General features: G+C 42.1%; 1 protein-coding gene across 4 annotated transcripts in view; it reads right to left on the bottom strand.

Annotated features, from left to right (window-relative positions):
• Positions 1-2,285: 2,285 nt before the first annotated feature.
• Positions 2,286-26,677, bottom strand: part of KCNH1 (potassium voltage-gated channel subfamily H member 1) — a 242,283-nt gene continuing 217,891 nt past the window's right edge. For all 4 annotated transcript variants that reach the window (XM_090135085.1, XM_090135084.1, XM_090135086.1 and 1 more), the window contains one exon: positions 2,286-9,003. In XM_090135085.1, the coding sequence (XP_089991211.1) occupies positions 8,155-9,003 (849 nt within the window). In that variant the 3' untranslated portion in view covers positions 2,286-8,154. The remainder of the gene's footprint in view (positions 9,004-26,677) is intronic.

Raw genomic sequence — 26,677 nt, 5'->3', positions numbered from 1 at the left:
TGAAATTTTAATGTAGCCATGCTGCACAAGGACTCGAACTCAACTGTGATAAAGAAGGGAGAACAAGGATGGAAAAGGAAAGGAGATTAAAAAAAAAAAATTATGTGCAGCATATTGTGCAGCTGTGTCTGCAGAAGCATCTTCCTATCTGCTGCTGACAGACACATCAGGCCTTCTCCAGATCTCTTTTTTTCCTCCCCTCTTACTGTCCTTTAGGAGTAGCACAGGTTATTTCCCCAGTCCCTCCGTACCATCACACAGGTCACATACTCCTACACTAGGCACTCACTGCAACTAAACCCCTCACACCACTAGCAGTAACCAAAACCATAGCAACACCGCATCCTTCTCAGGCTGCCCAGTGGGACAGGCAGCCCTAACTCAGAGGCAACTGCTCCCACTGCCAAGTCAACACACCACAGTGAGCACACGGAGGCCAAGAAACCTCTCCCCTAGCACAAGCTCCCTCCTGCTAGAGATGGGCTGACAAACTCTCACAAATTTCAACAAGAAGCTTGGCATCCTGCACCACAGGACATGCTGAGGGACACCCATCTGGAAAGCAGCCTGGCAGAAAAGACCTGGAGGTCCTGGTGACCACAGAGCTGAACATGAGCCATCAGTATGCCTTGCCACTAAGAAGGATAATGGTGTTCTTGGCTGCATTAGGCAAAGCATTGCCAGCAGGTCAAGAGAAGTGCTCCCTCCTCTCTACTCAGTATTGGCAAGGCCATACCTCAGATACCAAATACAGTTCTGAGCCCAACAACACAAAACAGGTATAGACATACTGGAGAATCTAAGAAATGGCCACTTACCTTTGATCAAGGGACTGCAGCTCTTCCCCGATGAGGAAGGAACTGGGGCTGCTCAGCTGGGAGAGAAGGCTCAGAGGAACACCAACAGTGCATCATCAATTGCTCCTAGAGGGAAGGTGCAAAGAAGACAGAGCCAGACTCCTCTCTCTGGTGCCCAGTGCCAGGCAGTAGTTCCCTCTGAACATCAGAAGACACTTCAGCACTTCATAGATGCCAGAGCACTAGCACAAGCTGCCCAGAGACTGTGAAGCCTCCTCCAAGATATTCAGAAGCTGCCTGGACACAGCCCTGGACAGTCTGCTCTGCAAGCAGGGGCTGAGCTACAAAAATCCCAAGATTCCTACCAGCCTCAGCTGTGGTGCTTTCACATGTGATTATGCCCAGGTGCAGTGAACGAGGTGCAGGGCTGGGGCCCACGCCTGCCCTGCTCAGCAGCTGGGCCCACCAGGCTGGGGCTGAGTCAGAAAGTGAACCTTCCCACTTGAAAACATAAATTAGGGCAAAATTGCTCTCTGAATTAAGTCAAGCTCACAATGCCACCAGGGAGGCTGCTGAGAATGCACAAGGAGCCTGAACAAAGAGAAAAACGGAGAGTTCAGAGAACGGGAACAACAGCTTTTGGAGACCTCAAAATAAAAAGAAAATTAAAAGTACTTACCTTCACTCCAGATATTTTCCCTGTTCTAGCAATTACAGGGAATGCATAATAACTTTATACAAAATAAAGCAGAGACTTTCACACTGGTCGTAGAGCAATATCAACAACTGAAGGTCCTGTCTGAGTGCACTCTGCAGTGGATGCAGAAATGATGGTAAAAATAGCACCTCCTTGAGCTCCTTGGCTGCTCCTGGTACAGATTAGCCTCAGCTCTGCAGCCTGAAAGCTTATGTCTTATTGCTGTCCTTTTGAAGATTCGGTTCCCAATCTCATGAAGCGTGAGGAGGCGACAGGCTAAGATCATGCTTTGGAGTACGAAGCACAAACACGGCTGCAAAGTTCACAGGTTGAAGTCCTGAAGAGTAAAACTTTATATTCTTGTCCAGATCGGTTGCTGGCCCACAAGATCAGTGATTTTAGTATGGATTTGGAGACAGCTGGTCCAGATTGGAGTCCACTGTTGCTTCACAGAACACCTGAATCCACTTTACGGCAGCCCTGCACATGTAAATCGTGGTTGTACTGACACACACAGAAGGCAGAAGTCTGAGGAAACAACCTGAGCTGTTCACAAGTAAAATGGTAATATCAAACTTCTCTATCAACAGTGCTCTGGGTACAGAACAGCAGCAACAAAACGGCAAGCCAGAATTCTAGAGACTAACTTAAAATCTCCTTGTTACTCTTACAAGTACATATTCGACCCATTAAAAAGCACACCAAAGCAATTATAATGTATAAAATAGTTTATTACTATAATAAATAAAATTAAACTTTTTTTTTTTTTTACAAATATTATTTGTGCTTGTTTAAAAATGTTTAACAGGGATATCATTAATGTAGGTGGCTGCATTCGTAACTGAAACATTCCAAAACAGTGTGTATGTGCACACACACTGTCTATCTACTGGCAGCTGCTTTGCTGACCACAAAAATAGTATCTACTCGTTCTCTTTGTCTGATCATGCTTCATTGAACAAAGTGACAAATGCAAAGAAAAAGAAACGGGAATATATGGTGGATTTTGGAAAGGATAAAACCAAGTGAAATACATTTAAAAGCTCCAAAGCGACTGCATTAACTGCATATCAATAAAGTGTCCATGCAGTGGTGGCTAAATACCGAAACGCGGACAGGTTTCCAACAGATGTACAAATATTGATTGTATGTAAGTACAATAATCTAACACATTCATTAGAAAACTTCGTATTTCTTTATATAGCAGTTCATCCTGATACAAGATTATTGAATGTCTCTCATCTACAGCTAAAAGGATTCTTTTTCTATGTCAGTGGTCACACGTTCAGTGGGAGGAAAGGAAAAAGACATCCGCCTTTCAGAACAGCGAGTGAAAACCCCGAACTGCTTTGCTGACATCAGGCATTTAAATCCAGTTATGGAGATGTTCTGGGATTACACAGCAAATATGTTTACACGACACTCAACAATCAGCTCGGAACAAATTACAGTTGCAGGTAAATTCACAGTAGCATTGTTGCACTGTAAAAAAAAGACTTCGAAACAAACACTTTCGTGATAGGTCGGGCTTGGATCCCCAGTAACACAAAAGTGTTCAGACAATAATTATGTCTCTGTTTTGGAAAGGGAGAGGACTATTGGAGTAATTTATTATCCTAATAAGAAGGCATTAAGTGGAGAAATAAGCGTGATTACCAACAAATGATTTCCATTAGATTTAGAAAGCTAATCAAAGTGCTTTATCTTTAGGCAACATTGTAAATACTACGGAAGGTGAAGAAGGAAAGAGAATGAAATCACAGTTTGAAATGTTTCACTTACGAAAGGGTCTTAAGGCTAAACGTTGGCTATATCTTATTGCAAAAAGCATTATTTTTATTTAGTTGAATCAATGCTTGCCACAACAACGTGGTCAAAAGTATGTCAGATTAGAGGATACAGTAATCTACTGTACTACACCTCACATTTCTGGAGCTTCCCCTGCCTGGGTCTCTCTCTAAAAGGTTTGTCTTAATGAATCAGAAGTGCGGCTGAAACACAGACATTGTTATTGCCAATACACACACAGGAGACTACGGAGAAAGGAAGAATTAAGTAGATGCTCTTCACCACCTAAGACAAGGCCGAGAAAGCAGAAGTGCAGTGACCAAGTGTCATGTGAGAAGAAGGACAGGCTCAGCACCTTGAGACAGCCCCCAGTGGCAGGAAAAAGAAACCTGCCTGTTCCACAGTCCCTCCTGCAGGAGAAGCCAGGAGAGGCAATACCAGGGCACCCTGGCTTCAGAGGTACTGTGAGCAAGCAAGAAACAGTGGCTTACGAGCTGTTTTCCCACCAGCTATGATACAGCATTTTTCCAGTTTCACATACATTTCTCGTTCCTGACTAGCAGCACCGGCCAGATCTCTCAGTCACAATATCAGCCAAACTAACTGTACATAGCTGAGACCTGCTAGAGAAACCAGAAGATGTGGCCTGAAAGTTCAACATTTAACAAACAAGATACTAGCTAGCACATTCAGTGGGTAGCTAAGGGGAAGATTTTAGTTCCCTTCTTGAACTGTAATCATTAAATGAAGGATGTGCTTTTACATAACAAAAATGCAATCCATACTATCTATTGTCTATACACAGATACTACATATACGTGTGTATGTACACGCAACTGCACAAGCGTAGTCATACACACTGCTGTTTATATAGCAAAGACAAATCGTAGTAAATTCTTTCACAGACTGTGATTGAAAAAATATCACCAGATATTCACAGTAAATATCTTGTTCAGTTCATTAAAGTGAAGTACTGTAGAAGCAGAACATCACCTTCGAAGCTGCTAAACAGGGTGTTCGCTGGGATTCAGAGCAGCACTGTGAAAGAGATTTAAAGCAAGAATGGTGTTTGTAAAAGTATACAGGTAATACCAGACAGAAGTCAATGTAGCTGAACACGGGAGGGATGAGGGTAGGTTTTTGCTTTTTAAATCCTGTGCTGCATATTGGTATTCTGGTTAAGTATGAACTTCTACAAGCTCCCTTTGTAACAACTCTGAGCCCCGGCTCTTTCTCTGAACTACCAGCTTTTGACTGAAATCTCATTCCATCATAGGGTAAAAATGGGACGCAATCTCTTGTTCATTAACACGGGTTGTTTAGCAGATAGTTAAGTGGTAGAAGCACTGTGCCAGAACACAGAATGTAAACTGCTTCCCTGTTAATGGGCAGAATCTCACGTTCAGAGGTCATCCATTTCTAAGATGAAAAATAACTTAAATGAAAAGGTTTACCCAACACAAATAAAAGGAAAAGCTCACAAATAAAATGAAAGAATAAGCAACAATTACCGTGGATATGCACACCACCCAGCCTTAGGCATCCAAGTTTAAGGCTCAATGGAGAAGGACAGATTTGCAACATAGCTGCTTTCAGTCACTCCCTAAATGAATCTCTCTTCATCTGCTGAGCCTGGGCAATACACTACAGGTCCAATCTAGTCTGAGGCAAGGAGTCCCATAGCAAACAAGGTTTCGCTCATTTAACACTAAGTAGCCCAGGAAATCCAAAGACCAAAGCTCATCCTAAGTATTATATTTTTTCAGATTCTTTCGCAACACGTAGTGGTTACTAAGGGATGATGCAGTCTTCTACACCTAGCTTTAGTACCTGCCAGTTCATGAAACCATAATAAAATGGGTCTGACTTGTTAGAGCTGTGCAAATCTCAGTGACATTGCCCACTTCAGTGCTGACCTGGAGCAGATGCCTTGAAGGTGTCATTGGAAGGAGTACAGTTCTTCTGGAGTTTCGTGACTGTAACAGAATCAAATTTGGCCATAATCTTCAGTGACATTACATTTTAAGTGTAATTCCAGAGTATATTACAATCTTTGAAAGCTATACGAGTGGATTATAACTGACTTTATGGGCTCTTAAAAAGGCCTCATAAAAGCCTTAAAAATGGAGTCTGTGCTTCACCCAGCCCTGGCCATGCAGCACGTACCTGTGTTCCAAACTGAACTAAACTTCAGGCTGCACTTGGAGCACCCTCAGAAAATGGGGACTTGTGCTTCTTTACTCACAGAACCACATGTGGCGGTGCGAATAATTGTGGGGCTTCTAGGATTAACTCTGCCTTGACTCCAGGATTAGGCAATCAGCAACACCAGAAAAACCTTAAACATATCCCTGAGGACACATGAAAGATACCACTGAGACGCATTAACATGGACTCAGCAACAGAGGACTAGGTAACCTGCAACTGTGCTTCTAGTCCTACATCTGCACTGCAACACTTGAGACGTTAGACACATACCTGGGGGGCAATGAACATTTCTCCTCTTATCTGTCTGGGTTAAGCTAATTTCCATGTTTATCAGACTGCAGGTAGCTGGCTGCCAGCTGAGTTCAGCAAGACTTCCAGCCTTTCAAACGGGTTACAAAGGAAACACAACACTGATGAGTAATTTGCTTGGATTAGAAGACTGGCACCAAGTGAACCGCTCAAACCCCTCTGCAACTTTGGGGCACTGATTACAAATACGTGTATACTTGCAAACCTGTAGTTTATTTTTACCTAATTTCATTGCTCGATGAATTTACTGACTGAGGAGTTCAGAGAGGAAAAGCATGGAGTAGTTCCAAACTGAAACTGCTGTTGTATGGATCCCTTATGGAAATGGCATAGCTATTGCAGGTAGCTGTTGCCATTCATAGTGATTAAAGCACCAAACACACAGTGACTTTGGTCAAAAAGAGCTCTCCTCAGTATGCCCTCAGTACGTAACTGTAAAAGACACCAGCTTCCACCGGAAAAACCCAAAATTGGAACCAGAAATAAATATAGGAAATGGCACCTCTGTTTCACTGTTTCCTAGCAAGTCACTTCTGTAATGCCTTTTCTTTCTGTAGGGGAAGTAGAAAGTTGCATACAGATTTGATCCAGATGCGTTTCAGGAATCCTTCAAGACTTGATTAGAAGTTATTATCTGTGGACACTCCTGTGGACACTCCATGCGAGACCCTTGAAAGCTAACTCTAAACCAGTTGCAAACTGCAGTGCTGCCCTCAGAACAGATAAAACAAACTTACTGCCTTCAAGGCCTGAGCTCGTAGCTTTGCACAGCACAGCCCCAATACTGTGTGTGCAGTTTCACCAGTGGGCCTTGCACTTCCCCAAGGATGTATGGCACAATTCTGCATAGCCCCATGCAAGCATTAGGCCATCAGAGATCCTTCCTAATTGGTCATTTCCCCTCTCTCTTCCTTACTTAACCCAAATCTCAAATCTCCTCCAAAAAATTCTGTGGTTTTTTTAAATGGAAATGAGTTAGTACCATAGAAAAAGAATGAGAACTACTCCCACAGTGTGTTAGGACCTACTGCCAGTAAGAATGAAACCTCAACATTGTCGCACAATGCTTCTGGACAATAACCTACTGTTAAATAGTGAGCGTACCAGACCAGGACAGAATTTACTGCAGATCTATACGTATGTCCCAAGATATGGAATCTTCTCTGCTACCCTAAATAATGAACAGTCGTTTTGGTAAAGTGCTTCAATCTCCCTCCAAAAAAGTTATGAAAATATAAGTTTTGGAAACATCTCCTTCTTTAAGAAGCAGATCTTCTTGTTTCCTTGCTACAATAGCACTTGTATACAGTAAGCACTGTGTTTCTACCTCCATTTACTTTCTAGATAGATTAGATCAATAACAATACATCTGATATAGAGAAAAATGCCACAATTTAAATTCTCTGAAAGTTCTGTGAAAGCCTTTGGCTACAACGAACATTACCAAAACAGAAACTTCTGAATAATAATTTAACAAGAATTAAAAGAGCAGATTCATAGCAAAAACAGGACATAATTGCTACAGTATATTTTCACAGGGAGGCAAATCTGCAGAACGGTTATTGACACTGACACAACACATTCTGCAGTGGGCAGAAAGTGTTCTGCACGTTCTGCAGGTACACAGCACGCCCAAACCTCCGTCCTCCAGCAGAAATTAAAAACACAGCTAATGTTCTACGATATCTGAGACAGAAGTCAAGATTTTGCAAATCAATATCCTGACTCAAAGAATGAAAATGTGGATGAACCCATTGACTAACATACTTTTTTTTTTTTTTTTTACATTTTTTCCCATCTTTTTAGCTGTCCCTTGGCATTAACTTTGGTATTGAGTAGCATAAATTCTACTTCTCTTTGCTTTATTACAGGTATATGAAAATATACTGTGGCATTTAACATGCTGTACGGGTGACTGAGACAGTGACAACAGCAGCAGCAAAAAAAAATTAAAATGCTGAAAGCACAAGCACCCTGGCCAGTCCTTATTCATATAGGCAAAAACTGAGCTAACTACATAAGGCATGCTCCAAAAACCTAAGAGGTCACCTGGCGCTCACGGGGATGGCTGCTGCTTTCGGAGCTCTTATTCCAACATCCTGAGGGAGAAAGAGGGAGTGGGGAGAATGGGCACCAATGGAGAAAAGAAAAGCTTTATAAACTGTACCCTTGCTGTCAAAAAGACTTCAGAGCCAGCTGCCATCTTGACATGAGGTTGCAATTCCTGCTACTGTACCTTTTTGGACATAGGGAACATGCTTAGTGAATTGGTCCCTCACTCGTTTTCAAGATTAAATTTAAAATGTTAGGGGGGTGTTCGTTTGATTGATTGACTGTTTTTTATAAAGAAACACCTCAGCTAGCTCCAAACATGTCTTTTTCTGATTCTGGAGACTGGGGCCTTGATATTTCAAACAATTCCTGTGGTGACTGGGAGCTTCTTCTTGAGGTCAATATCCTAAGTATCTCAGCGAGCTGTTTTTCTATATTGGTCATTTTTGTGTTTAAAGCCTTGATGTCCTCTTTCAACTCGTGTTTCACTTCTAGCATGGTAGCCTGAAGAGTCTGTTCTGGGATAGGATAAAAGGAATGCTTGACCTCGGTGAGGACCGGGCTGCGGTCCTGTGGGCTTCTTGTCTCCCCAACATTATCCAAGCGCAAGTCGCTTTTTGTAATGCCACTGTCACAAGAGTCTGTCTTCTTCAGGGTAGCTTCTCCTGAAGCTTTAGTTCTCTCTGGTAACGTCTCCATAGATTCTGCTTTAGAGACTTTATTCCAGTCTTCACCTTTCCCACAGGCCTCCTTGAATTTAGCCCAGCCTTTTCTCCGGGGGTAATCCCCTGATGCTTTACATCCTGTGTACTCTGAAGTGGGGGCCTGAAGCTTGGCCTGGTCGGATGTCCCAGAAGTTGAAGCTGACTGATACGACACAGGGGTTGCAGGGCTCTCCCGTACGGTCACCACGCTGGCTTTGACCATTGAGCGTGCGGAGGAGTGCTCGCCTAGGATGTTGCCCTTCTCCACATCCAGGTCGTCTGGATCTCTGCCTCTCTCAGCTGCGAGCCGTGCCTCCTTCTGCTGCCTGAATCTCTGAAACAGTCGACGGACAGGGTGATCTGGTGGCAAAATCAGGGGGGCTTCATTCTTCCTTTTCATTCTTTCCTCTTCTTCTCGTTTCACATCGCTGATTTTCCGGAATACAATCTACAGGGGGAAAGAGATTTCAACACTGTCATTAACTGCACATTTGTTAAGGGAGAGCAGTTGTAGAGAAATAATTATTTGAAAGATTTTATTATTACTGACAAATGAATAACCTCTGCACCACAGTTCTCAAGTGTCTTATTTTGTGAACGTGGTTTTGTTCGTTATTTAAAAGCATACATCATCTGTCTTACAACATCAGAAAGAAAAAAAGCTCTTCAGTTCCAAGAAGTCAGCAAGGCAGTGCCATTCTGAATGTAATGATCCCAGGAACTTATTTGCTCTGTTTTGTGTCATAAATGACTTCTTATATTTGTTTTTCTGAGTCTATGGTTGAGCATCAATTTTCTAGAGTTACAAAGACTCTCTTCCAATCTTACAGCAGCCTCATCCCAGAGCACTTGCTATACATCACACAAAAGTTCTGATATTTTAAGGAAGCTTGGCCACTATTGGGGTGAGCACAGCAGAGACGAGTCTGGACTCTCCAAGCAGCAGTCTGCAAAGTGCTTCTTGCCATGTGGTCCCTCCCACACTCTCTTCAAGAAGCAACATGCAGATTAGAAACAATGCTAGTCTAGTTTCTAGTATTAGAAACTCAAGCTAGTCCCAATGGTACAAGGACAATGAAGAATGAGCTCTGAGAGATGAGGAAAAGCTATCCATGGCTGATGACTACAGCAGCTTGAAGAGCTTCTCATTTTATTTTTTCATTTTTATGTGAAAATACACTTTTTTTTGCACAAAGAAACATTAATTTTCAGTCTGTTCTCCCAACCAAACCTTCCTGAGCCTGTGAGCTAAGCAGTCTAAGGGAGCAGCCTAAGGGTCTTCAGCATTGATTTTTATATTTATATTATTACTGGTGAGATGCTGAAGGCGATCCAGTAAGCAATTTGTTTTGAGGTTTTCAATGCAGAGCATAAAAGATGTAGCCCCGAGCTTCTACAGAACACTGTCACCTGATGTTTTCAGTTGCTTCTGGGAAAACCCACTCTAAATCCTTATGTTCCAGAAATAACTTTCTTATTCAAATCATTACGAGTAAATGTGTAAATAAACCCACCCCTCCAGTGCAGAGAGATTTAAATTAAAACAAATAAGCACTGATTCACTGGCACACACACAGTGCATGTTGCTTCTGACTTCAATGCTTCTTGACAGTTCTGTCATTGTGAAGCAGGGAAAAAACAATATCTTAACATTGTGTCTTCGGAAAGAAGTTGTCAGACTTGGCAGCATTACCCGGATGCAAAAGAATAAAATTAGCACAAATGATATTTTATTTCCAAGCTGCAATTAGGAAGCTAAATGTAAGATAAGTAAAACAAGTACTTGACAGTACTACTTTTTTCCAGGAAACTCAGACTGCAGCAGGCTCAGTTTAAGGTGGACAAAACATAATCCTTAGCAGTGAAAGAACAGCACTTACGGTTAGTGAGTATCAATACAGTGATCCAGGATAATGGCTTCCCACATGCTGTCAGTTCTCACTTTAAGTGAAGGAACAGTGCCAGCCCAAAACAAGTGTGGCTGCCCTGCACGCACTGCTGGAGACTTGCTGTGTCAGGGGTCAGTCCTGCAGCAGACCCAGGCTGGCTTTGGCTGCACTAGGCTCCAGCAAACCAAGGCAGCTATAAACCAGGTCAGTTTGTCTCTGCAAACTTCTGCATCCCCAAGCACACCCTCTGCCAGAGCTTGCATGCTTGGTGCTTGTCCAGTTCAAGTCCTGCTCAATGCAGTCTGCTCAGCATTTTGTCTTCTAAGCACTGGATTATCTCTGACTATTTAGTTATTGGCTTTTCTAACATAAATGAAGGTGTTATTTGACAGAAGCTGCCCCCACTACTGCCCAATACAGATGAGAAGGCAGTGGAGGAAGTTACAAGCAATAACTGCTTAACTCATACTCATACTAGCCACTGTGTCCCATACAGCCTGTGGCACAGGCTCCGTGCTAGAGTATAAGAAAAGCAGATTTACCAGCAAATACAAAAAGGTAAACACTGAGATGTACTGTTGGCAGTTCTCATCATCCTCACAGGAGCTGCTTCCTGCTACACTGCCTAGGCGAGGCCTGTTGGTTCCAAGCATGGCTGCTGTGCCACCAGCCTCGTCGCTGAGGGGTGCTCTGCCTCAGGGCCCCGAGCATGCCCACTCCTTTCCTGCAGATCAGGCTGCATCACAGACAGGAGCCTACATGGAGGGAGCAAGTACATAAAATACTGCATTTATCTTGGATAACCGCTAGCATGCTGAGGAGACCCCCAATTTCCATTTTCTACGTGAGGCTTTATACCAGCTACGAGGCAGTACCACACAGCAGCAATCACCTGCATGAATGCAGAAATGCAGTCCTCACATCTCCTGTCCTGTTAAACATATCTATTTATGTGACAAGTTGTGCTCATGCAGCGCAAATTGAAGCTGTGTACATTTGCTAGGGAGCACAGCCTCCAACTCTGGGGTTGGCTGCTTTTTCCAAACTCATAAGACACCAGAGAAATACCTGCCAGAGTGCAGCCTGCCTTTGGGAAGCCCAGGAAAAGCTGTCACTGGTCCCATTCCTGGCAAGCTCCTCAGCACCAAGTTTTCTGAAGATAGCTCCATATTATGTACGAAGCAAAGGTTTTATAACCATGCAAAGATCAGCAGTAATTGAAAAGACCTTTTCTATAACTGCATTTTGGATTTTTGTTGCTGCAGTCTCGTTTAAGGCTAAATACAAATCCTTACACGTAAAAAATACAAATAACTACTTTAAAGGGACACTTTTCTTAAAATTGTTGGGGAAAAAGCAATCTTTAAGTGGTTAAAAGCTTTAGAAGCATCCAAGATATGCAGAAAATATATTTGTTATGCTGACACGTATACCTGCTCCCACAACGAGCCCAAGTGCAAAGGAAATGAAAATAGTTTTCATTTGCTACGAGAAAGAGAAGTATGGACCTACACAGCAGTTTTAATGTAGAATTTGATAGGGCTACAAACTGAGGTTAAATTCCCAAATATGTCAAAGCTCCTAAGACAATTTTTAGTTCAATTTCTCTTTATCAATCTTCCCAAGCATTACTTTGTCCAGGAAGGAAGAGTGCAGAGGTTGTACCCTCAGAATTTCCCAAGCTGCATATTAAACTTCAACCAGTGCAAAAAGGTCAACTTCACAAACTATACACTTCTCCATAACACCATCATCTGCAAGAGCAAAGCACACAGAATAGTGGGAGCATTTTAGAAGTATGCAAAACTCTAAATATTTTAGAAGAGCCTGAACCGAGATGAAGTAACAAGAAATACAAACACCAGGGATGAAAGTGCACCCACCACATTTCCATTCTCAAGTCTTTGATAAAAAGCTGCTGAATCTTTTAGCTCTACAGGAAGGCCTCCCAGGCTGCCAGAAACATGAGTATTGTGGGGGATATTAGCCTAGATTTGCAAAATAATAATAATAATAATAATAATACAGAAAATAGCTCAGTTAGGCACAGAATACTACAGATGTCTCATAAACATTTGACTGAGGTGTGCAGTTATGATGACACTGTAACAATTTTATTTTTGGATAATACAATCAGAGAAATGGAGAAATGCACTGATACATATTAGTACATTCATGCCCCCATATGTGCCATTGATCTATGACAGCATATACTGTGTAGCTGCATTCCTGCCTGTGCGTGAGCAGTGTCTGAGGAAGAAAGACAGGATTACATCCAGCATATCTTCTTTTCTTTAGTATTAAGTAGTCATGTGCTGAACTCTTCAGTAACTTTGGGGAAGAAGTTCTGTTTCTTTTTATCTTCAAAGAGTTCTCAGACTGTACACATAGAATCAATGCCTTTAGAGTTTAAGGTCAATATTTATCCCCAAAGTATTAAAAAAAAAAAAAAAAAAGCTGAATGTAAATGAATACCTGAACTATCTCTTTGGTTATCAAATGTGGCATGTCCATCAACTATCAGAAGAGGAGGCTCAGGGGAGACCTCATCGCTCTCCACTACTGCCTGAAAAGAGGTTGTGGCAAGCTGGGGGTGGGCCTCTTCTCCCAGGTAACAGCAACAGGATGAGAAGGAATGGCCTCAAGTTGTGCCAGGGGTGATTCAGGTTGAATATTAGGAAACATTTCTTCTCAAAAAGATTGGCAATGCATTGGAACAGGCTGCATGGGGAGGTGGCAGAGTCACTGTCCCTGGAAGTGTTCAAGAAACATGTAGACATGTGGCACTGAGGGACACGTGGCACATGGTCAGCAAGCATGGTGGGGATGGGTTCAGGTTGGACTACGTGATCTTAGTGGTCTTTTCCAACCTTAATGATTCCATGATTCTATTATTTAGATCTTCCTAGGCTCAGCACTCAAACCCAAGCACCATTTAAATAACTCAGCATGGGTATTTTGCATTAATATGATTTTCTTAATTTCTTTATGGTAAGACTAGAAGAAAAGACTGAAGTGGCTTCCAGTGTAAGGCAGGCAACAAGTTTACTCTGAAGGGACATTCCCCAAAGAGAATCTCGTAACAACTAGATTATATCTTGTAGAAAAACATCCTATTTGACAGCAATAGAGAATCCATCATCACATCTTGATAAAAGATTCCTACAGGTTTTGCTTCAAGGCTGAGATTATCTGACATCAGCGGCAATTCTGTTCCTTCATCCCTCACACTGTTGAACATTTACTTTCAGAAACTAATTCTAGAGTCTTCTGTTCAAAAATCTCTGCAGAAATAGTACAGCTAATATACCACTGTTTTAAATTTTCAGTGTAACATCAAGCTTCCCGATTTTAACTCTTCTAATTCATTTGGATTATTTCCAGCCTTCCAACAACTTTCCAAGTCAGTAGTTAAATTTCCCCCTTGCCCAGAGCTAGAATATATAATTGATTTACTTAAGTACAAGGTTCCCTTTCAAAAAATCAAGTAAAGCAAATGACCCTACAATAAGTCTTTCAGCTGCTTCCCTCTGCTGGCTCACTGCTACCTATTACTATTCTCATCTCATTATTTGCATTGACCAGATGTTTCTCTAGAACTATCTAGCAGAGCTTCAAGTTGTTTTTACTGAGCAATAAGGAAAGGAGAAATGGGCACAGGGCTGCTCACTTTGTTCCATGAAGACATTTCAGAGAACCTATATTAACTTGGTCATTACAATAGAATGTTGCCTTGCAAAAAGATGAAAGCATGATGTGCTTAATAAACAACAGTGCAACCTCAGCAGATGCAAATAAAAATAGAGTAATTTGAGTGCCTAATTCCATTACACAAAGACTGAGAGGTAGAAGTGAATAATATGACAGGGGTGTATGGCACAGCAAAAAGAGGAGTAGGTGGGGACTGGATAATACACAGCGCCTTATTCAATATGAAAACAACAGCAACAAATGACAGGAGGAGTTGTAGGAGTTTCATAAAGAAAATAAGATCATGGCTCTTCCCCTGAATACAGTTGACATTCTGAATGCAAAAAGTCTGCGTAGATACAGTAAGAGAGCAGGCAAGTACTAGGCAGAGAAAGACTTAGAGCTAGCAACTAGACAGAGCTAGTAACCTGCTCAGGAAAAATAGCTGGAGGCCGCAAAGGTATTTGTAAGAATTGTCACATTCAAAAGCTTTGTTCTTATTGCTTCCTTAGTTATCTCTAGGCAACCCTAAATAAAAAACATAGGCCAAATCCAGATCTGCTGCCCTACTACCAAAGAAGGTGACAGAGGAAATACCAGAGGAACAAACATCAGAAGAAAATAAAATAGAGGCTCAAAGATACAAACCTTAAAGAGCAGACCATTCACCTACTGCAGACAAATGTTTACTTTCATTACATCTTCTCATTTGCACACTGGACTGACAAATCGACCAGTTTGCAGCACTACATAGATTTCACACAGCTTTATAGCTTACCCAGGTTTGAATAAAACCACTACGAAAAGCACACTGTTCCAGTACAAGAGGGAGACTACCTGGTGTACATGAGGAATTAAGAAGGCTGCTGTCTCCACCTGCTACTGTATGGAACAGCTTACTGAAGGGCTTCATCATCTCTGAATGTCCAGTAGTCTACAAAGTGCACTAGAACAATGCTGTCAGCAGAACAATAGCAATTCACATCCTTTAACGCTCTTCCCTGAACGTATGCACAGTCCCAGGAAAATAACAAACAGAAGAGTGAGACAGAAGTAACGTGTTAGCAACTGTTTTCTTGCTGTTAGCTGATTGTAAATGCAAGCACTGTGACAGCATTGCATGAGACAGTCTTGAAGATCAGGGGGAGCTTCATTTAAAACACATTATGAACATAGAGAAAATCATAGTCTGTCAAATGCTAAAAAAGACCTGCTTGCATTAGAATTGGAAAGGATCTTTCAGTCTTCTGCAAAAATACCCCAGTTTCTCTCCAGCTTTGACTTGTGAGAATTTAACCAAGACCCACAGGAGAGGACAGAAATATGGATTTCATTGCATTTCGAACCAGACTGTCATTATGGAGTTACTATAATGAGGCTCCTAGCCACAAAGCTGCTGCTATTATTAGTTCTGGAACCTTATTTCTTTCCACCTCTATAGCATGCACGAATACCACAAGATTTGGCAGCTCTTCCTCAGCATTAACAGCAAGTAGGATGGCAGCATTTTGCTCCAGTGCTTAATAATTCTCTTTCATGGATGTAGAAACATTCACAGAGTCTGGAAGTGCAATAAACAATTAAAAGCTTAACATTACTTCATACAGTACTCACAGAAAATGGACTTAAGTGTGAGGAAAACAATCATGAAAAAGGCATTTATTACTAGGCAGCCCATCTAGCATCTGCCAACAACTGATGAAAATATCTTCAGGCTGATGTTAGTCCAATGAAAGTTGGATCCAATCTTTTTTGTTTGTTTGTTTTTTAAGAAGAAAGCAAGAAGAAGGAAAAAAAAATAGAAGGCTTGACAACAAAAACACCTTTGACACTGATGATAAAGAAACTAAAGCTGCAATTCTCACGTAATATAGGATCAAAAGGGCAGGCTCACAATGCTTCCCACCAAAACCTGCACTGGATTTCACTTCCACTATCTATTACCATAGTCAGTTCATGGGTTCCTAGTATCAACTGCACTTTGAAGACATAAAGGGAATTTGTGTAAGAAGTACATAAGTACACAGGTCACATTTACGACAGCCAGGAGGGCAGAATCCACCATGTACTTTAAGCTTCAAGGCACAATCTACTAAATACAGATACCTCTTCAAAGACTGGTGCAAATCATCCAGTCTGTATGTTGGATGGCTTTGACTCTAGGCTTCAGTACATGGGATTTAGGCCCATGCAAAACAGAACATCTGCAATAATGCAGCAGATGTCAGCAGGTTTGTACTCAGTGCAACAGCAGAATTTGGTTTCTGTTTCTGAAGAGGTACAAGCTCCTCTCCAGCTAATGTCACATTCCTTCCAAGGCACTCCCAAATATTCTTACTTCTTAGTAATAACCTGAAGATTCAAAGCAAACTAAGGCTTGGAAGGTGTTGGCAGTAGGGATGTAAGGGAGTGTTTGTGCCAGGAGTGCTGGGCAGGAAACCCCAGATATACATGGAGCACACACAGACCAGAAACCAACAAGTAGATGTGCACAGCCCTCTTCCACCTCCAGGAGGCTGTTGTTCTGTGGGGAGCCAACTCAGTTCCTCTAACAGAGCACTACCTGCTTACTCTTCAAAAACTAGGCTTCTGCGCACAGCTAGATCATTAATATGCAAGTGTTTGGAAGAAGCACTAATTCATAACTTAATGAGTATCCATGCTATCCAGATGAATAGAGGTAACAAGGTTTTCAATCTAGACAGTATAACATCTGGGGTAACTCTTACTGTCAGGAGCGCCATCAGCTTCAACAGTACTGAAGCTCTTCTCTATGACAGCATACTTTGTTGCCTAATTACAAACTCCAGAAATACTGACTTGAATATTAGCATTTAATCATGTCACTATTATTTATTTAGAAGTTCCGCACAACTCAAGACTTCACTCCTTTATGTCAAACTCCTCATTCTAATTCATGCTTACAGGCAATTTTAGTGTTGAGAGAAAAGGAAAAAAGATTTTACAAAAATACTACTGAAAATAAGACAGAATTATATGACCAGAATAATCAGCAGAAATAATAGACAAAACCTGACGTAACTCGATCTACAAGCCTAACCCTAACAATTTTTGAAGCATCACGAAATGTTTTTTCTCCTAAAGAGGCTCTCAAACACTGTCAATGTAAACTTAGAGAACAACACATTTAAAATTAAAAAACACATCACTGACACCGGTCAGTAGTTTGGATAAACATTCACAACTGCAGCACGTTACAGCTCATTTAGCAGCCCCCTTCGCTAACTTATGAGAAGAAAAAAAGAATCGCATGAGAAAAAAATCAAAATATATATTGCTAAAGATCTACTAGGATTTCATTATTTGTCAAAGGAAATGTTCTATTACAAACAATATTGAATGCGTGGGCAAAGGTTTGGTGAGATTATACTAGGTCTGAGAACTAATATGTCTGTCAAAATCTGGAATGCTCTATAGAAACTTGTTTGCAGTAAATGAGGGGGAAAAAGAATGTTTATGCTTTCTGCCTCACAATCCATATTTTCCAGAAGCAATACTTATAAATTACTATTTTCACTGTTTTTTTTGTGGGGTTTTTTTTCTTTTCATTTTTTTCCTCTTTAGTACATGAGGTGCTGGTGCACACACATCAGACACACAAACAGCTCAAGTAGACTCATCTTTCATTGTAGACCAAGATACTGCCCTCATTCCTGGGCAGACAAGTCTGCCTTAATAAATGTTTTTAGGCCAAGCACAGCAGGAACTTACCTCTCTGTCACCTAAATCACAAGCATACAAAATACCACATAATCCAACACCTAATGAATATAGCATTCCTTCTCAAGAGTCCAAGGCTGTTTCCCCAAACTCCCTATGGCTTGCTGCCATTTGGGGACTTTTCCTCCCTCTTAACATTGAGACAACCCCACTTGAGATCTGAAACAGACATAGAGATTGTATTGCTGAGAAAGGCAATGATGTGGTCAGATAATAGTTAAATATGCATAGTTTGTTTTTAGTGATGATATTTTAGACGCTAGTTTTCCATTAAGATAATTTTCCCTTAGCCAGTGGCTGCCTTTCAAGCAGGTTTCTTTTCCTGCTTTCATTTGTCTGCTTTCTGTCATTAGACTTACAGTGATTGACAGGTATTTTACTTTCCAAGTGGGTATCAAATGCATTTTCAAATGTATTCAAATCAATCCAGCAACATCAGTCCCAAGAGCTTACAAATCATTCAGTTACTTTTCAATGCCCACTCCTAAACCAATCCACACAGACACAATGCTCAGTGTCCCTGACATACAAGGCTTGTTGAGCTCTTGAGATTATAAACTGAGAATTAAGCTCAGCTGAAAGTTCATTGCATAAATTGCCTCAGCTGTAATACTGAAGGAAAGCAAACTAACCTGCAGCTCTGCAAAACAGGAAAATATTTCTTTCCCCAGCCTGGCTAGCCCGGTGTTGGCAGCAATAGCTGGGCACACCCCAATGCTCAGTTCCACTCAGCCGTCTGTCCCTTCCCTGTTAAACAGCCCTGCTTGGATGACATTACACAAGAAGAAAACAAACTGTTAATAAGTTAATGAGAATCAGCAATAAAAAGCACATTGCTTGCTATTTCCCAAAGCAGCTGTCAAATCTCTTCAGCCCTAACTAACAGCTAGGAGCTTAAAACCTTGAAGAAAGGAAAACTGTTGACTGTAGCTGGTTGTCTCAGATCTTCTCATTATGGGGAGCTTCTCTTAGCCAGCAGTTCCTGGGAAAAGGTCTCTGACATCTGGTGGGAAGTGATGGCCCAACCCTCCTTGTCAAGTGTCAGACCTAAGATCTGTCTCCCATCCAGTAAAGGCAGAGGCAAACTAATTAAAGTAGCCAAGAATTGACAGAGAAAATCCTTTACAGCTGTACTTCTTGATTTTGTTGCATGCTTTTTTCTTTTGTAAAAACAGACACTTAGGTTCCATGGCAAATAAAGGTTCAAATACTAATATTGATAGAAGCTTTCTATCTTATCAATTTATTTCATTCATGCATCTCCAAGCATTTTACAGCAATTCCTCAATCCTTCAAATGTGACCAGTGCCATTACTTTGGCTTGTTATTCATATAATAGCAATGCTTAAGGCTGTGTTAGTGTTTCAGTTTATACACACACACAGCAAAATGCCATTACTCAGTAACACAAAATAGCCTGTTTCCATGGGAAGACATCACAGACACGACACATATTACAAAACCACTGTGTCAGTCACACAAGAGTTTACGAGCAGCTTGAAATGCCAGCTGTGCTAGATAGCCCCTACTGCTATGACTGGAAAAAATTCACCCTTAAAAGTTCCAGATAAGAGATCCTGAATATAATTTGACAGAAGACTTATGATTTCAAACACAATTAGCTTAAATGTTCTGAAATTTCTCTAGAAGAATTCACGATAACTCAGAACAAGCATACTGTTTCCTGGAAAGTAGACTGAAACACTTGTTTCAGAAATACTTACGATCAAGTGTGTTTAAAAAATGATACAATTTATCTCAAACACTGCAGACTTCTACAGGTCTACCTCTACTTCCAGGAGCAGCAGCAATTGCAAATCCAAGAATCCCTGGCACAATCTAGTGAAAACCTAAAATGTGTATTTGGCCCAGCCTTCATTGATATCACACCTCTCACTCGTGCTTATAGATATATGCAGATGACACGCATTCTGAAAGGTTTATTCATTCCCAAATGCCATTTAAATTGTCGTAAATTCAGACTGCATTTGCAACTAATTTTTAAAAAAGGTTTTGTTTAGAAAAAATATGCTTGTATCAGACTCCTGGATGACACTATCATGATGCTGTATCCCATTTTCTAAATATTTCAGAGCACTCGTAGACAGCAGAAAGCAAATTCATTTCCCCTCTGCCAAAAAGATTTGAACACTCCTGTCAAGAGCATGTTCCAGTCACCACATCAGTGGGCAGGGCTGCTCAACCAGCACAGAAACTCAATTCAAATTCAGAGGCGCACAGAAATGCAGCAAAGGGTGCTCTCCCTTTCTTCATCCCTTCCCAGAGCTTTGCACTATAACAAGGCAACAGTGACATGAGATGCTCATTCTTTGCAAGCATGGCGCAGGCCAGAATGGATGAGGTAAGTAAATTTCTCTATGAAAGCCGCTCTTGGTTTTGCTTGCTGTTTCACTTTGAATGCACAACAGAGTATTATTCCATCTTCAGGGCTGCCGAGCCACTCTGTCTTCCCCGCCCAATGTTTCTAAATGAATAAAACAAGTGCAACAGCAAGCATGTCCTCCTGACTTTAAAAACAGGGATTTGAACTAGGGTCCACTGCATCAGTGGCATATCCTGGGTAGGAATGGATGTGGAAGTGCACTCATTCTCTGCCACTGGAGCTGTTCTGCTTTGGGGAACAAGTCAAGTATGCACAGGGACTCCCCAGGGACATGGGGACCCATGTTCTAGCTCCTGCTCTGCTAAATGCCTTCATTACTGGTTCAGAATGGAAAGTGACAACTAGAGAGGCTGTAGCACCTAATCCCTGAACCTCTCAGGAGCAGTTTTACCTTTTCCTCATCTTCCCAAATCAGTGAGAAAAATGAACTTCCTGAGCTTTCCTGGGCTCATCTGATGGTCACCTCCTTCAGCTTTGAGACTCTAACTCTTCATTTCCCCAAAATAAAATGTTTTATTTCATCTTACAAACAACATTTCATTAAAGCTTTCAACCTCCCTTCCTATTTTCCTACAGTATTCATGCAATGCAAAACATTTAATTTTCATTTGAGTGGAAGGTTTGAATAGTTCAGTGTAGCTGAAGTGAGACAGAGTACAGGCTGTACCTCTACATGGTTATGCACTTTTAAGTGATCAATAAAGTATTGATCATTTAACTATCATACTTTGCCATTTCTGCCTCTTTAATGTCACACTGGGCTAAACTTAAGCATCTGGAGTGACATCTCCTTGCTTCCTCCTAAGAACACTACAACACCGTTTTCTCTTTGTTCCACTGTTCTGAGATGAGGAAAGAAAAAGACATGGCACAGATTGCCCTTGCTACAGCTTTATATTGAACAAATTCTCTCTTTCCTATTGATAAAACTGGGACTTAAGTTCTGAGCCTCACTGAAACATTATGTATTTTAAGTTTTGGAGTTGCACCAGTATTCAGAGGAGCCACCACCAAAGCCATTATCTCTGGTGAGGAGGGAAGCAAGGCCTTGTAAGCTCAGCTTAATTCCTCCTTACACTGCACCACAGGCTTTTTAGTTCTCTCTGTGCGTTCATGGTTTATATTTACATAGCACAACTCTATTATTTTTGAAACAGAAGGTATGTTCAAGGAGGCTGTCATACTGTGCTTTATGCTACTCATTTTCCAGTGTCATATCTTGCACAAACCAATTCTTATCCTAAGTGCAGGAACATAAAACACCATCATCCTGCCCAGACATAAATGAGCTACGTTTTATACTCTCACTTTTCCAAAAATTGGAAGACTGCAGACAGGGAGAGCTTGGAGAAGTTTCTGGAAGCTTGGTGGGTTTTGTGCTGCGGTAGACCATTGGCAGGTGCTGTGGGCTTGTTGGCACCACTGTGTTGCTTTGTTGTGCAATTGTGCAGTGGGAGAGGAAATAAAGGTTTGTTGCACATCTTGCACAGTTTGGGCTACATAATCAGTACCTCATGGACTTGGGGTACAGCTGGAAACAGTTCCCAGTATAAAGTGTCAGCTAAGAATGGATACTTCAGTAAAAGCAGTAAAATTTATTATTGTAATTTAAAATTGTAAAATATATATTGTAATTTATAGTGCACAAATTTAACTGTTAAGAATTATGCAAATGAAACCAAATATCTTCCTGTTTCCATGAGAGCTCTCCTCTCCATTCTGCTCTTTCTTATGCCTTTGAAAGACATTGTCTGTGGGAATTACTAATCCAAAATTCACTTAAATATGGTCAGATGAGAAGATGAATGGTCTTACCACAGGCATAAGCTGAGACATGAAAAATACATACCAAAAGAAAAAGGAACTATTTCTTTAGCAACTGAAGAATGCAGCAGACATACAGCTGTTAAGCTCAAGTAGAAATAATATTATACTCCTTAAAGAGAGTGTTTCAATATAATTGTCATTTAATGGAATATTCCAATTAGTGACACGCACAAAAAAAGGCAACACTATCCAAAATATTGTTAGAATGGATGTAAACTCAAGCAATGGCAACAGCAGGTATAGCTCAGTTCACCACTCTGAATCTGAGAAAGCAATAGCCAGATCAACCTGGGTTAGCATATTCAGCAATGTTGAAAAACTTAACAGAAAATAAAAGCACCTGTGCAACAGCAAACACCAAAGAACCATCTCCTGATAATGTTTTCGACTAAGAGAGGCTGCAATACTCAGAAACAAAAAGCAACTCTTCATTATACAAGCAGCGCCAGAGACCAAAGACTGCATTTTGGCAAGAGCTTCAGCATTCCTCATAAAGGAAAAACACCCTTAGTTGTTCACATAATGACATCCTCATCAAATGGATTGCTGTTAGGACCACCTCCTGTAGTACAAAATTCCTGCTTCCCGTGGGCACTCACCCATCAATTAGGATTTGTCACCTACGTTCTGTGCACCCTCTGGACTTCCCTGGGAGAAGCTGCCCTGAAATCACAGCTCCAGAGCAGGTCATGGAATCATAGAATGGTCTGGGTTGGAAGGGACTTTAAAAATCACCCAGTTCCACACACCAGCACAGGCTGCCCAGGGCCCTATCCAACTTGGCCTTGAATGCCTCCAGGGATGGGGCATCCAGAACTTCTTTGGTCCTGAACCATTGTTCTGTCTCCAATCACAGGCAATCTGGGGGCTGGGAGGGACTAGCAGATTTTAGTGGGCTCATAGGCTTGTCAAGAATGCACCTGCTCTCCCATCCCCATTATCCTCTCAAATGTCCCTGAGACCTCCTAACATGTGTCTTTATCACCACTCTGTCCACAGCATAGGTTTATATCAGGTTGCAAAATGATGTCCCTAAAAGGACCTTATCTGGCTCCACACTACCACATAGGGGTTTTGCTGCAGAGATTTTGGCACTGCTTTCACACAAAGAAGCTACCGTGCTTCCAGTTCTCAAGTAGGTTTTCCAAAATGCTATAGGAGCAAACATTTTCTCTCAACATGAAATAACACAACCCCCACAACTCCTGGCATGGGGCCTCCAAATAAACCCCACTGAAGAAAGCCTGCAGTGCCTGCACACACCAGGGCAAGTCTGTGCAAAGCAAATTTACTTTCCTTCCAATTTATTCATTCACCAACACTATGAGCTGCTGATCTATATTAAATCTGGAGAAACTTACTTTAAAAAGTTGTGGCTTCCCCACCTTTCCTTCCCAACTGTTATCTAATACTGGACTTTCTGACAAACACTTGACTACAAAGGCAGAGAATGGGCAAAGAGATCGGCATTCGTTACACAGTGCACAGGCAAATTTGCCTCATATTCAGATGGAAACCATTTGGCTCTGAGGACTTGCTGCTTAGTAAATCAGCTATAATTTCCATTATTCTCATTGCACTATGGAGGCACCCTCCCAAAATGCCTGTTTGGCTGCAGCAAGTAGATGGAAGCACCAGGCAATTGCCAGCATCCAGCTTTTGTTCTTCAGTGACAGAAAGCTCTGCAAAATGTTGTCAAGGAATGCATGGCAGAGATCATTTGGTCCCCTCCAGAAACTGCTCACTTGTAACTTGAATCCAATGCCAGCTCCAGGGCAAGAGACTCCAGGCAGCATGCCAGTATTGGAGCATCTCTTGGTGTACCTCACACTCCATGGACTAGCTGTCCTCTAGCTCAGCAGCTGGTGAATGAGCGGCCCTACTGCGTGCCTTGCCTACGCAGCCGTCCCTGTGCTCAGGGCCCTCTGCACTGGGGTCAGGCAGCGCTCTCACTGCCACTAAAACATAGGTGAGAATAGCATAAAACTTGCCTGCATTTGCTATGTCCTGGGTGGGTCTTAAATCACAAGGGGCGAGGTGGCAAAATACTCATTCATTACCCTCTCTACTCCCCAAAGCTCAGCAGCAAAGCAAGCATGGGACACAAACCTCTCTCTGCCACACAGAGCCAGGCCCACAAAGCCCCTGTCTCATGGGCAGACAGTGGGGAATGCTGGGTATCCCCATGTTTATTTTAAGTCTCTTTTTCTCTAACGTAGTATCAGACTTTATGCTTTTGAAAGGAGCTTACTTAAAAAAAAAAAAAAAAAAAAAAGATCTTTCTATATTTGACTTCTCAACTTTTGGGAGGCCCTTGGGAAGATTTGTCAGAAATGTACTGCGCGGGCTGAACACAGGCGCTGGGAGGAATGGGAGAGCTGTCACTAACACCCACCGCCTGGGTGGGAGCGATGTGCGGAGTGGTACAAGGTCTGAATGCAGATGTGCAGTGCTGGATTGCAGGCCAGGGCAGAACAGGAGCTTGGCTGCGAAAAGGCATTCCTGTGCACAATAACTTCAACAGCAGCTCCATGGAATAAAGCAGGTTTCACTTGGGATGCTAGACTAAATGGAAACTCCATTTAAACAAATACTGCTCAGGAGACTTTCTCAACTGTATGTCCAAATTCACTTTTGCCCCCAAATCAGTCTTTCCTATCTGGTTAGGAAGAGGCCACTTCAGTCTCTATTAGGCATTTCTCTGAACTGGAAAGTTTGTCAAATCCAACATTTGTTATCACCTGCTCTGCAATGCAGCTGCCCTCAGCGTGTGTCGCCTGGAACTGAGTTTGCTGAGAATATGAGTTAAAGCAGCATCACTTCATTTTTCTTTCTTTGCTTTTTTTTTTTTCTCTTATATCACCTACATCCAACCTTCAATCTTGTCCAGGTGCAGAGATGACTAAAAGAAGATCCTTCTAACTTTGTTATTAGAGTTTCTCACTTGGAAGAGCCTCAGGGTTGCCAGAGAGGGATGTAGAGCTGGCTATGAACACTGCCATAGCATGCAGACCCAGGGGGATTTAGCACAGGATGCTGCAGTGCCTCCTAAGCTAAATTTCAGACTACTTTTAGGCCATACATTGAGGGCAGGGAGAAGCATGGCTGTTCTCTGCACCACAGTCAGCTACATCAGGTCAGGCAAAGCCTCTGCTCTTGGAAAACACTTGGCAGTTGAGCACGCATTGGTTATTTAAGCTGCATCATGCCAAATGATCCCCCATACTGGTGCTAAAGTGGTGAGTCACTCTGAATTGCCTGAGCACTTCCAAGGCGTTTACATGCTTCAGTACAACGATGCTGCTCTCCAAGAGGCTTCCTCACATTCAAAAACTGTTCAAGGACAAAGCTATGACACACAATTACTGACAGCAAAGCAGATGACGAGGAAGCACACCATTCTTTGCTAAAGCACTCCAAAATTTGTTATTGCTGCTAGCTTTGTTTTTGTTTCTGTTTTTATACTGTCAGAGACAGAGTTACTCTGTTACTGCTGCGTCCGTATCTTTAACCCTGTTTACAACCCCAGTGGGCACCAGGATGAGGAAGCAGCACATCTCTGCTGCCAGCTTCATGCAGCAGCTCAGTGACCAATCACATGTCACTGATGTGACCCGGCTGCTCCGCAGCATCCAGCTCAGCCACAGCAAAATGGGTGCCCTATGGTGAGGCTGCTCTGCATCCCCTCTGGTTATCTCAGGAGACACCAACTGGCCTCCTGGATTGCATGAAAACAGTCTGATGGCTGTGGTGACACCTGCCAACCGGATGAAATCAAAGCTCAGAACAGAATGCAGACCATTCATTCTCCCAGCCGCAGGCCAGCACAATGACGCTATCTATTGTATGGACAGGGAACAGAAGACAGGAAAAAATGATTTGTTAAAAGCCAGCAAAGAAATCTCTTGCAAAGCAAAGATTTGGACTAATACACCCCAAGTCTTAGATTAATACATTACACAAAGTTCCTTCTTCCTCATTTCAGCTGGGCACCAACCAGTGGAAAGATTTCTGTGCAGCTAGCAGTATCAGCAACTGCAGAGGTCCTGCAGGACCTGAATGCTGCAGAGTGCTGCATAACGTCATTAGGATCAGGTAGGAGGATGATGATCCAGCTATGCCTTGCTGGATTTGTAGACAGTCACACAAAGAAGCAAAACTTGGAAGGTTTCTGGCTAACCAAACCAGCTCCAAACACAGCAACAATTCACAGACAAATACCCAAAGGAAACACTGACAGGACTGTGTCCCCACTTTAATTGCAGAAACAAACTGCTCGAGAAATTTGCAAATCCATGATATACTGCATTGAGATGTGTTTTGCATATAAGGGAACCAGGACAAGGATAGCTCTGAGTCCCTGTGGCTGATGGCAGCAGCTCGGCTATTTTTGCTGCTTGCTAATCTGACCCGACCAAAGGCACTGGAGTCAGGAGCAGGACAGAGCTGAGCCTGCTGCTGGGAATGTCAAGCACTCCTGCGCAGCGGGAGGTGCAGAGGGAAAATTCATCATCTCTGATGAGGCCACTGCTCCAATCAAGTCTTCTGAAGTCTGATATTTATAAAAGGAA

The sequence above is a fragment of the Phasianus colchicus genome, chromosome 2, assembly GCF_987193195.1.
Source record: "Phasianus colchicus chromosome 2, bPhaCol1.hap1.1, whole genome shotgun sequence".
Lineage (NCBI taxonomy): Eukaryota > Metazoa > Chordata > Aves > Galliformes > Phasianidae > Phasianus > Phasianus colchicus.
This window is presented reverse-complemented; position numbering and strand designations above follow the sequence as displayed.